This window comes from Melopsittacus undulatus, unplaced genomic scaffold (assembly GCF_012275295.1).
Source record: "Melopsittacus undulatus isolate bMelUnd1 unplaced genomic scaffold, bMelUnd1.mat.Z mat_scaffold_225_arrow_ctg1, whole genome shotgun sequence".
Lineage (NCBI taxonomy): Eukaryota > Metazoa > Chordata > Aves > Psittaciformes > Psittaculidae > Melopsittacus > Melopsittacus undulatus.
Genome location: NW_022994170.1, coordinates 7,006 through 19,234, shown reverse-complemented (window position 1 = coordinate 19,234; position 12,229 = coordinate 7,006). Strand labels below are relative to the sequence as shown.

General features: G+C 45.8%; 1 protein-coding gene across 1 annotated transcript; it reads right to left on the bottom strand.

Moving 5' to 3' along the window:
• Positions 1-247: 247 nt before the first annotated feature.
• Positions 248-11,940, bottom strand: LOC117438394 (immunoglobulin-like domain-containing receptor 2; the record flags this gene model as incomplete). Its single annotated transcript, XM_034073933.1, is given in 8 exon segments — positions 248-985; positions 1,798-2,101; positions 2,103-2,166; positions 2,169-2,485; positions 3,385-3,595; positions 5,683-5,802; positions 10,879-11,055; positions 11,794-11,940. Coding segments are annotated over 8 exon segments (1,376 nt in total), but the record flags the coding sequence as incomplete, so codon positions are not given.
• Positions 11,941-12,229: the final 289 nt, after the last annotated feature.

The window sequence follows — 12,229 nt, the reverse complement described above, 5'->3', positions numbered from 1 at the left end:
CCTCTGAGACTTTCTCCTTTTAGCTTCTTTAACAAAAAAGGCCCTTTAAAACAAAAGGTTGCTATGCAGAGATGTCTTGTGGTGCTGGAAGCAGAGTGCCAGCAAGCCTGGAGCACTGCTTATGGTATGGTGGAGTAGATATTCTAGCTTGAAGCTCTACAGGTCATAGCTTGACTGCAAAGAAATGTAACAGTATCAAAACAAAACGAAGTTGGGGTGAGGGGAAAAAACACATCATGCTCTCACAATAAAAGCTATTTTGATCCACTTTCAAAATAATACATCAATCTCACCTGCACCTTTCGTCACACAACGAACAGAACTAAACATATTGAACTAACCAGTCCATAATTGTCTCTCTCTCTCTGTTCAGCCCTTGCCAAAGTAACATCTCACCAGTCCTTTTCTATAGTGTCTGGAATTATATAGACAAGCTGGAGGCGGCCTGCAGTTCTAAGAACAAAGCTTTCTCCCGGCATGGGGATGATACAGAAAAGGCTCTAACTGCAAGTATGGAGACAACTTTGATCCAAACAGAGAACTGAGGAGACAGAGAGAGCAAGAGCTAAGCGCAAAGGCTTCTCTCTGCACACAGGACAGGGCAGGAGGCACGCAGGCAGCCTCACTTGTAGTTAGGGCTGCAGGGACAGTGGGGATGCAGCTACCTTCCAGCACAAAATGGAGCGCACTGGAAAACCTGGTGCCAAAGACAGCCCTGGCCTCATATCCCTGGCAGACTCACAGAGCCTCTGAGACCGAGTACTGTTCATGGGAGTCTGTCTCTTGTGAAAGCCTCTACTTCCCTGATGAGATAAACAGTAGAAACAGAGTCCATGGCCAATGGCTGCACAGATTCACGGGAGGTTTGTCTTGCTTGTTGCTCTCTCTCTTTTCCATTGCAGTCACCTCATAGTATCCAGCCCATCAACATGACATGTCCACAACAACTTCAAACCACAAGGGACATCCTTGTTGGGAAATCGTTCTGAGAGGAAAAACAGAAGACTAAAGTCAGCAGGAAAGCACCCATGGAACACAAAGAGACAGACGTAGCTTTGACAAAGACACAACAGAAGAACAACAGCTTTGTTCTCTCACACCCCTTTCCTCTCTTACACGTCACTTAAGCTGAGGCCTAACAACCAAGCTGCTCTAGCAACAAGGTCTCACTCATGGAGCAGACTTTGGACAGCTCCCCTTCCCCAAAAACCATGAACTCATCAGTCCTCACTAGTGTGGGCTATGGCAGGATGTCCTGCTGATATCCTGAGCGAGGAACGCCTTCAGCAAGCATGGCCCCTACACATGCCCATGGGTATGCACCCACAGGAGTCTGCCATCTCACCCCTTTCAGAAAGACAAGGTCTCTTACACCATGCCTTGCTATTAGCCCTGTCCCAGTCCAGACTAAGAGAGGCTCTCAACTCTTCCTTAATAAGGATCAAGGCCAAAGCAATGCCCTGTGATTTCTGTAAGCCCCAAGTAAGTCCCCTTCCCTACCGTGATTCTCCTAAACACTAGATGAACTCCCACTTCCTTGGATCACCAGGCCTTAAATACCAAAAACATCCCTTACCTCCCCATACCTAGGCAATCTGTCTCTCCCCTCCATCATGAAGTCCTGTGTAGGGCTCCTACACCCACAGTGATAGCCTGCTTAACACAGCGACGACCCTCAATGGGATTTCCCACACTCAGACTACAGAACCCTCTTGCCCATAAACTCTGATTAGTGACTCCTGCCTGGTGGCTCCCTGCTCAGCCTATTTGGATCAGGAGCACCAGACACGGCCTCACTGTTTTCTTGGGGTCCTTTTTCCTCTTCTTGTCAGAGGCGTTGAGGTAGGCCTGCTCCCTGGCCCTACATGAAGGGCCTCGGCTCAGCTCCCTCTCACTGTATGGGGGCAGGGTGTCCTCTTCATCCTCCTGCTCAGGCGATGATGGCGGCTGCTGTGACTGCTGCTGTGATTTCTCGGCTTTGTAGGTAGAAGGTGGTGACCAGGCATAGTATGTTCCCCCTCCTCTCTGGCTGGGCTGCAAGCTCAGCTTCGAGGGAGTTTCACTATGGTCACCGCTCTCATCATAGCTCCGAGATTTCCTCCAACACGCTGCTGAGGTAGGAGTGATCGTATTTCTGGCTCCCTCCAGGCGTTCGGCTCACCAGCCTGGCAGGTGCTTCTCCTCATGGGCACGTCTCCGGGGTGGGCTGTATGACCAGCCCTGATCCGAGTCTGTCAGCGGCTCCCGGTTCCCTCTGCTGCGCTTGGTGTAGTATTCTTCAATGGAGCCATCCTGGTGGGGCAGCCCTCCGCTGCGGCTGCCATGCGACTCTGAGCGCTCGAAGCGTCGTGTTTCCTGGCTGTCTGCTCGCCGCATCCGCTGGCTGTACGACTCTGCAAAGGCTGCCAGCTCATCCATGGAGACAGCCGGCACTCCCACAGAGAAACTCTTACGGGACAACATCTCAGACTTGGATCTCTGCTGGCTGGAAGAGAGAAGAGATAGTGTTAGAGGGAAGGATTCAGCTGCGCTCATCTTATCAGCTGCCTTCACAGGCAATGGAGAGAAACAAGCATTCCTGGAGCATGAATCATCTGACCTGTTTTCATCATCTTCTGTAGGGAGAGATGCATCACATCCTCAAAATCCCTGCTTCTCTCTGCTGTCAAAGCAGCTTGGTACTGTACATGTCTAAAGTTACCCAAGATTAACCTCAGAGTGCATCTTCCTGTCCTCCAATATGTAGGGTTAGACTTGTTTCTCCTTGGCCCCAAAGCTTGTAGGTCTATGTCCTGCTGGGAAAACCCATGAGCCCAGCTACAGAAGCTCATAGCAGAGTGATTTTGAAGCAGGTTTAAAGAAACCAAACTAGCAAAATAGTCCAGTACTTAGGGAAGGAAATCCCTGACACTTTGTTCAGGAGACTGGGCTGCTGGTATGTGAGGGAAGGATGTGGTATCTCTTCCAAGCATCAGAGTGCCAGTCTTTCAGGCCTGGTGTACAGGTCCTGCTGCACCAAAGCACCAGGGTGTGACACCCAATCAGCGCATCAGCACTAGAATGTGCTGGAAGGATCAGGAACAAATCTCAAGAAAGCATTTTTGGGAAGGGTGGTTTGGTTTCCTACTGATCTCACTTTTATGTCCACTGGAATGGGGTTGGTACCTAGCTTTGCCCAGCTAGGTAGGCTTCAGTCAGTTTGTGAGAATCAGATTTATTCTGACCTCATCTAGTGACAACTCCAGATTTCATGTTTCTCTCTAACCCTCTGTCCTGCTGAGCAGAACCACAGCAGCAGGAAATTGAGAAGAGCTATCAGTCCATCTGTCCCTTCTCCATTTTACTTAGCCAGATATAGCTGCTTCCCAACACGGCACTCCTCACCTGTGCCAGAAAGTGTCCCGCTCATCTCTGTAATCAGAGACAGCCTGTGATCTGGATGTGCTACCCCCACCCATCACTCCAGCCCAGTATTCAGCATCGCCATCCAGGTCCCCAGCAGGAGGCAGAGGTTTCCTTCGTGACTGACGGTAGGGCTGACGGAAGTTCAGGTCCTCTTCATGCAAAGAGCTGAGTTCAGAGATGGTGTTGTTATCTGTAGGGGATGTTACAGAAAATAAATTAGACAGGTATTACCTTATAACATGTGCAAGAAGGGAGGGAAGGACAGGACAGGAATGCTGTGGTAAGCCCAGGTGCAGCTTTTTCAGAAAGAAGCTGAGCTGTCCTCTGTTAGAAAGAAATCAAAATGGAATCCCAGACCCTCCTCCACACCCTTGACTGTTCCTGCCCAAGATTGCTGTGGCTCAGTTTGGACACAGAGCTGCTGTTAGACCTACAGGTCTTCTAAATTGGTAGCTGGCAACCAGGTGGGATATTCTAAGATCATCACATCACATCAGATGGCTGTGTTACAGATAACAGTCCAACCTTCATGTAGAAATCACTCCTTAGCCCTGCTTCACTAATACATGAGAGCTGTGCTGCCTTGTGAGGTGGGCACTGAGCTTGGTGAAATACCATCACTGCAGTTGTGCCACCTCTCCCTTTCCTGGTATGAAACAGGCTGGCTCTGGATTTGGCCTGACTTGCCCAGCTAAAAGAAAACCAACCCCCTCAAAAAAAGATGAACAAAAAAGTAAGAGACTGTCTGAATCACTGTCAGTCTGTACCCTGTCAAGCACATTGACATCTGGAGGCTTGACATACCAATCTGGAGAGGTCTTTTTATAGTAGATCTTGTGGGTGCAGAATACAGTGTGCTCAGCAGTGACTGTTTTAGAAGTATACATAATTTGTTAGTTATGCCTAATCTGTACATAGCTTTGATGTAGTGTCATTCCCTAACACACTTTCATTGATTTGCAGGATCTCACACGTGTTTTAAATGAGCTGCTACCAGTGCCTAATGTGGGTTAGCTCTGCATGAGTCGGATGCTGCTGGGGCAACTGAGCCCCCAGCCTGTTCCTCCAGCAGAACAGCTAGAGGATAACAATCAGCATTGTAAGCCCTCCTCATGCACACACCTTGTCCTACCACTGCACCTCTGCCTCCTAATGTGGAAAGATCCTCACTTGGGTTTGTATTCTGACACCCATTCAGAGCAGCCTCAGCCATTCTTTAGGGAAATAAAGCTTGCAAAAGGCTATCAGGAGAGAGTGAGGAGCTCCACACAGAAGTTCTGAGTTTGTATCATGTCCCTATTCACCACTGTCCTGCCCTTCACCAGCAGCTGTCCGACTGCCAAGCTGTCATAATGATGTGTGTGCCACCTCTGATTTTATGTTGACCAGTGTCACAAAATCTGATGAACCCCTAGTTTCTCAGATCTTTCTTGTAGTGGCTGCTCCTTCTGCAGGGCAATAGCCACTTGAAACCACCTTTCTGCATCTTCCCAACCACACCATGGTTATTGCAGCCCACAAAAAGATGCTTTTAACAAAATCATCCATCTCTTATTTTGTCACACTGGGAATTTACAGGCACCACACTGTAAGGGATATAGAAATTGTGAAGACAATACCCCAGCTATTATCACACCACAGGATGCAGAAGGCATTGCAGATGTTGATGATCCAAAAGTTTAATTATCCATGTAGACAATTTTCATTAGAATCTTGGTATTTCTCACCTTATTTGTTCTGTGATGATTGGGTAAGCAGCAAATCTTTAAAATCAGAACACAGAACCATAGAATCATAGAATAGTTAGGGTTGGAAAGGACCTTAAGATCATCTAGTTCCAACCCCCTGCCATGGGCAGAGACACATCACACTAAACCATGCCACCCAAGGCTCTATCCAACCTGGCCTTGAACACCACCAGGAATGGAGAATTCACAACTTGCCTGAGCAACCCACTCCAGTGCCTCACCGCCGTAACAGTAATATCTGATCTAAACTTCCCCTGTTTAAGTTTTAACCCGTTACCCCTTGTCCTATCACTACAGTCCCTAATGAATAGTCCATCCCCAGCATCCCTATATACCCCCTTCAGATACTGGACTTGTAGATGCCTGAAATCTATTCAGGCATTTATTCAACTGCCCCAAGTACCATATCCTGGGCATCATATCCTAGAGGATGGCTCTAAGGCAAAGCCAGTGAACTTTTAACTATGAGCATGCAGACTTTTTCAGGTCAGTGAGAAAAACAAATAATTAAACCATGCTTGTTCCTCACATCGTTCTCGCATCGTTCTCCTAGCTGGGTCAAACTGAGCCAGTTCTTTCTCCACATAGTAAAGCACCTTCATGGAGTCCCTTTCCTTGTCAGCCTGGATCCTGTACCCCTTGCACACTGCTAGAGAATAAAGAAAAGCATTAGTGGAAAATATGGTTAAGTCCAAGGAGACTTTCTGACAATATTGCTTCTACAGTTGAGCTCATGCCTGCAGGCAGGTAGGCTGCGTCTTCCAAAACAGACTGAGTCAGTCTTTGCTTCAGAAGAAATCTGTCTGTAACGTGGGATGTGTAGCTGTGAGCAGCTGCATCATTTATAAAGCTTGCAGTAACAGCAAAAATTATTTGGAAATGCCCAATCTGTACAACCAAATGCATCAAGTGGTGTCACTGCCACAGAGTGATTCCATCCCCCCCAGAGGATGGCAGAAAGAAAAGCACTCATTTCCCTTCCTCAGCACTCCAGAAAGGATTCGTCATGGTATGGGAGAAGCAGTCCCAGAAGATGAGGCTTCCTCTATGCAGCAGGGGCTGTAAGCTCTCAGTCCGCAGGGGAAGCAGGTGGCTGAGCATTTGGGAGCTGTCACTTGGCAGACCACTCCTCCCATCCCTATGAATTCTGCTCACGCAGGTTGAAGAGCATGTGGTAGGAGAAGCTCCAGATAATACAGAAGGAAACACAGGAAGTCCCACAAAGTACATCACAGTGCTTTGAGATGTATACTGAACCTAATGATGGGGCCAACCAGACCACTGGTAACTGAAGCTGCCTACTCTGGTGTTCTTTACATGCTTGATTTTATAGAAAACATATGTTTTACACATACATTAAGTACCTGACCCTGAGATTACTCGTTTGCAGGGAAGTCTGGGCAGCTCTTTTGGTTATCCCACATTCCTGAGTGTAGAAAAGAAGCTCCTACACACCTGAAGCCACAGCAGCTCTTTCTTACTCCAACAGGCTGGCTCCATGCACACTTTGCCTGCTAATCCTATGAAGAGCCTGATTTACTCAAGGCAGGTCTATAGTCAGCAAGCACAGAACCCCACCTATCAGAACTTTGAAGAAAATAAGGCTTTTATAGCAGATTAATTAAGAAAAATCTCAGCCTGAGGCAGTTTCAAGACTGACAGAAATACAGGTCTAAGTACAAACCAGTACGACAAGCCTCAAATTCAGCCTCATTAAAAAACTGTCTGAGGACAATCCACTTAGCACTACGAAATGGAGCCCGTCTGCCCTGCATAGGGTTATAATGTTCCCTTGTGTAAATACTGCAGTGTTGCACAAGTGCTTCTCTTGTGGCACGATTTAAATACTTGGACGGTGGTTTTGAACCAACCTGTTTCTTCTGGTTTATCCCACACTCCCAATACTTTGAGCTACTAACATATGGGTTTGATGGTACGTTGCATAGTATGCACTGTGTGGGCTGAACAAGAACTTGGCAGAGGTATTTTTAGGCACCTTCTGTATGAAACTGCTGTGCATGTGTCTGTGTGCTATTAAATAACCATGCCCTGCTTCAGAAATGGCTGTGCCATGAAATGGATGGAATGATTCCTGCAATAATCCCACAGATTGCTTCAGGAGGAAATTGCATTACTGTGGGTTTTGTTTGTGCACATGTAAGGTACATAACTACATCCTGAAATATTACCTTGTCTATGTGTATTTGGGAAAGGTATTAGATGTTAAAACATGAGTCTATCGGGGTCCTGCTTTCAACGTGTCTCCAGGCAGCTTAACTGACAGCAGTCTGAGTTTTGCTATGTTTTATTATCCCCACAAATGTGTGCACAATGACTGCAAATGCACACAGTGATTGACAGAACACAAGGAACCAAAGCAGAAGACCATCATGTCTCTTGGGAGTGAGGTTGCTGCTATGAAGAGGGGCTGGACTGACTAGCCTCAGAAGTGATGACTCCAGCTTCACTGTGCAAGCAATAGCACCTCACCGTCACTGTTGACCTGTCTGCTACTTTGCTAGGAAGGAGGTCTCCCAATATCCTTTCTTTTAATGTGTCTACTAGGAGCTCACCCAGGCTAACACCCCATTTATACACAGGGGTACAAACAAGCACCAGCTGGAAATTACTCTGACCTACTAACAACCTTTTGGGAACTTGAACAGGCAGCTTCCAAACTCTATCTCCCCAGAGCCACTACTCATGCTGAGGCTGTGCCAGGTATCTACTGGGGCAGCATCTATAGCTCCTGGAACTGATGGAGATTTCTCTAATTAGCTAGGTTTCATACTAGCTTCATGCTCAACTTGCTATTGCAGCTGTGTATCAAGGGCAAGTAAATTTATTGGTTAATTCTGCAAGCATCTAGAAATTAACTGAATTTAAATCTGCAAAGATAACCACAAACAGCTCATAGAAAGTATTTTCCATGACAGATGAAGGATATTTTGTGTCCATGTTTATTTATTACTTTGCACAACTGAATGTTCAACTTCTCAAATCTCTTTATTATTCCTTTATGTGAGAACCAAAGATATTATTGCCTCCTCCTCACATCCTTCTTCATCTGTAAATTGTCAGAACCCTTTAATAAGGTCTGAATATTTTTAGGCCCATCTTAATTATACGGGAATAAAGATGCAGAGATATTAACCACTTGTCCAGAACTATTCACTGAAGTCAAAGGGAATGGAACATTTTTCCCTGTTAGACCATATTTTCTTCTCCTGAACACTTCACAAATTTCTAATGCCTAATTTCTCTTTAACTAGACATTTTCTTTATTATTCTGTGGGTGGAACCAAGTCAGCCAAAACTGTGAGCTGCTTCCCTCCCCAGAGAGGACAGCATTGCTATTTTTTTCAGACAAGTGTGATTAGGAAGTAAATGATGTCTCATCCTTATACGCCTTTCATATGAAAGATCTGGAGTCCACCTCTTGGATCAAAAGCTTCCCCATGTGCATGTTTCAAGGAGTCTACGCAAGAGTCTTCAGGGGACTACTGCATTTACAATAGACAGAGCATACATCCTAGCTTATGTGTTGCCACCACTCTTCTAAAGAAAGATGAAAGTTTTTGGTTCTTTTTATCCTGTTCAGCCCTAAATTTAGGATAGAGTTCCTAGGCTTCACTGGAGCTTTGTCACATGGGTTTTATATAACCCTAGACAAATCTTCTAAATATCCTCATGCCTATGTTTGCTCACTGTATCACTGCAAAGGGGTCATTTGTAAGCACAGAAACTATCTAGGGCAAAGGCTGTACTTTGTAGCCTGGCAGTCAGCATTGGAGAATCATCCAGTCTCTGTCCTTCAGCACTTCTGACCCCATTTTTTTAAATAAACTTGACAGAAAGGTTGAAGTGTCAAAGATGCCAAATTTCAAATCAGACCTACACTGGCTGTGTGGGGGACACAGAAACCATAATTAGTGCTCTTCCTGAGAAAAGGCCTTTATTATAAACCCAATCATTACCTGCTTTGTTTAGCTTCCTGTCTGGCCAACTAGCAAATAAATAGCTTGGAAAAGCCACATAATGCTTTCTCTCCTACAGCCTATAATTAGGGGATATTCTGGCGTTGTAAAGGACCTTAAGAAGGGTATCAAACTTCTTCAGCTCTGCAGCTCAAGGAAAACCTTAAAACAATATATGCATGATCCGTAAGTGTTTGTCCATAATACTGCAAAAACTATTAATTAAAAATAAAAAGCTGAAGAACATCTGATGTCTTGCCACAAGAAACAGAGCTTTTATAATACTGGTTTTCTTTGCAATATATAGTATTTCCTCTCAGGTCCTGAGCTGAGTGATTAAGCCCAGCCAGCTGATGTGGACTATATAATAAGTGCATATATCTGTGTAATGGGAACAGGATGCTGAGAGCCATTCCATTTGGTTACAAACATATCCAGTTTCTTACTCTGCATTTGTGCTCTGCTAGTAACGTACAGCACAGACAAGACTGGGGCTCTGATCTGACTCTTAAAAAATCCCTGGAGTTCCATGGCTAACCCCATGCTCTACATGCAGCGAGACTTTTCACAGGAGAAAAAAAGAAAAGCACCGGGCTGTCATTTATCATCTTCCAACAAAGTTTTTGAGTTGGATATGCTGTGCTTTGTATCAGTGATTGACTTATTTCCTATTTCAAAATGCTCCATTCCACAGGTCTGTTTTGATTTCAAGTGTGGGGGGGAAAGTATGACTATTAAAGGAAAATAATATTTGCAATTCCAGAAGGTTCATATACTGTATACATAATACATAGGGTTGTTCCAAAAGCTTAATTATTTGATTATGCTACTTGATTTTGTCTTTTCAGAAGTATCTTATCACACTGTCATAAGAAAATTTAACAAACTATATTTACTGTAGTGCTTTGAAACCAAGCATGTGGCTGGACGAATGGCAAACATACTGTTGTCAGTATGGTGACTGCATCGGTGAGAGTCACTTTCCGCTGCAGCATTTTTGAATTTATATAGCCACTCTGATCCTGAAATGCTAGTGTTAAAGACCTAGCATGTGGCTAAACAGCTACCCTGGTTTTCCTTGATGAGAAGTGACCCTCACCAAGAGGGTCATCATACTTAACATTCTGTGTCTGCCATTGATACACAACTCCTTACTAGTTAGAAGCCTTTTATCACTCAAATTTTCTAAATACAAAGGCTGAACAAAAAGTGACCTATTGACTTCTGTAAGACAGAGTAGGGGATCCAGTGCAAAATTCTTGGGCAGAAAACAGAGGGAGCACATCCCTGTGCCCAAAATGCCATGGGGACATTAAAGCACATTGCAGCTAGATCTGCTGCCAGAGGGCAAGCAGAGTAGGAAGAACAGATTACCAAAAGAAAGCAGCCTGCAAAGCATTCTCTCTAAGGAGAAAACAGCCACTGCCTCTGCTCCCCTGAAACTGTTTTCTGTCCTCCACAAGTAAACGTTTACAGGAGTAATGAGAGGGGTTCCAGTCACAAACTTGAGCCTCCCATTCCCTGCTGACCTAAAGAGGCACCACAAACTGACACTGTCCTGATGGCACTAGAAAAGTTGGACTGTGTGGCCCTAAGAAATACAGATGTCATTGTGATAAGCAGGATTAAAATGCAGTTTTTCCGTGTTTCTCCTGTTCACACCACTCTGTCAATGACAATCATTCCTCCCTTTCCCAGCCCCAATCCCGGTAAGAAGACTGAATATTGTGCCTTGCACTGCAAATTACCATTTTGGCTTCCTCCACTGGTGTCACCTGGGGCTAAGGGAGGAGGGTGGGACTTATCCATCAGCACAGCAGGCGACGGGACACCAGTCACAGGAACACTGGGGATGTAGTATGCACCTGGCATGGAAGAGACTGGAGGAGGGTACCCAGCTTTTGCTGCTTTGCCTGCTACATACACTGAAAAAGAAAGAGAAGAGTAGTCAGCACCACATTGGCCTACCACAGACCAACACAGCATATGGCTGAAACCTGCACATCACCAACACTGGTGACAGCCCAGCAGGAGACAACTGGACACATGAAATGACAAGGACCAATTTGAAACTCTCTAAGCCTCAAAAGGTACTGAGTTTAAAAAATGCACACAGCAGGTCAGATGAGCCCTGCAAGATGCCCAGCAATTGAAAGAAACTCAGGGTGTTAGAGCTGGCATCACCACTGCTATGATTTAGTGGCAGTTCAGCTTTAAAAACAACTGATGACTCAAGCAACAGGGATGAAGCTCATGAAACTTGACAGATCTGCCTGAGCCTGACCAGAAACCTTGCTGGGTCATCTGGATTTTGCACTGTTCTAGAGGGCAGCTGCTTTGCATTGCTGTGAAGAAACCTCTCAGGATGCTTTTAGCTCTGACCTGCAACATTAACTGACACAACTCTGGAAGAAGAGCATGACACTTTGGAGAAACAGGCACAGCTGGCAAGGCAGAGAGGGCTTGGGGAATAACATTTGTAATTAACTTTGAGCGCTCAACAATCAAGCAATAGGTCAGATGCTTCTCTCCCTAAAAACTAGTTCTTCAGTCAAGTGCTCAGGGCAAATGAAGTAATATGAAGCAGATTCTCCTCCTGTTCTGCCAGGGAGCAGAAGTAGCACAGGAGAAGATTGGCACCAGGCTTGGACAGGGTCACTCACAGGCCCGGGGACAGCAGCAGGACTCGGGACAGCAGGGGCAGCGGACGTAACAGCAGCAGCTGTGTGGGCAGCACTGGCACCAGCAGATCCCCACCAGGAGGAAGAACAGGAATGCCCCCAGGATCACCAGGCCCACAAAGACCCACTCTGGAAAATAAGGGGAGAAATAGAGATACTTACAGAATTGCACACTGCTGTGAAAGGGAACATCAGCAACATCCTGGCAGGGGAGAGCATAGGTGCAAAACAGGTGAATAACAGAAGCTGACTCCCTGTGGGTCTAGGACTACATCCTCCTCTGTGTTAAAGCAGAAACGGCACACTATAGTGAGAAATGGAGCTACAGAATGGTCCCTTGCAATGTCTCTGGCTGCCTGGGAGGCAGGAGCTCTGCTCTTTCACAGCACAGACACCTTTCACCCCACAGCAGACCTGT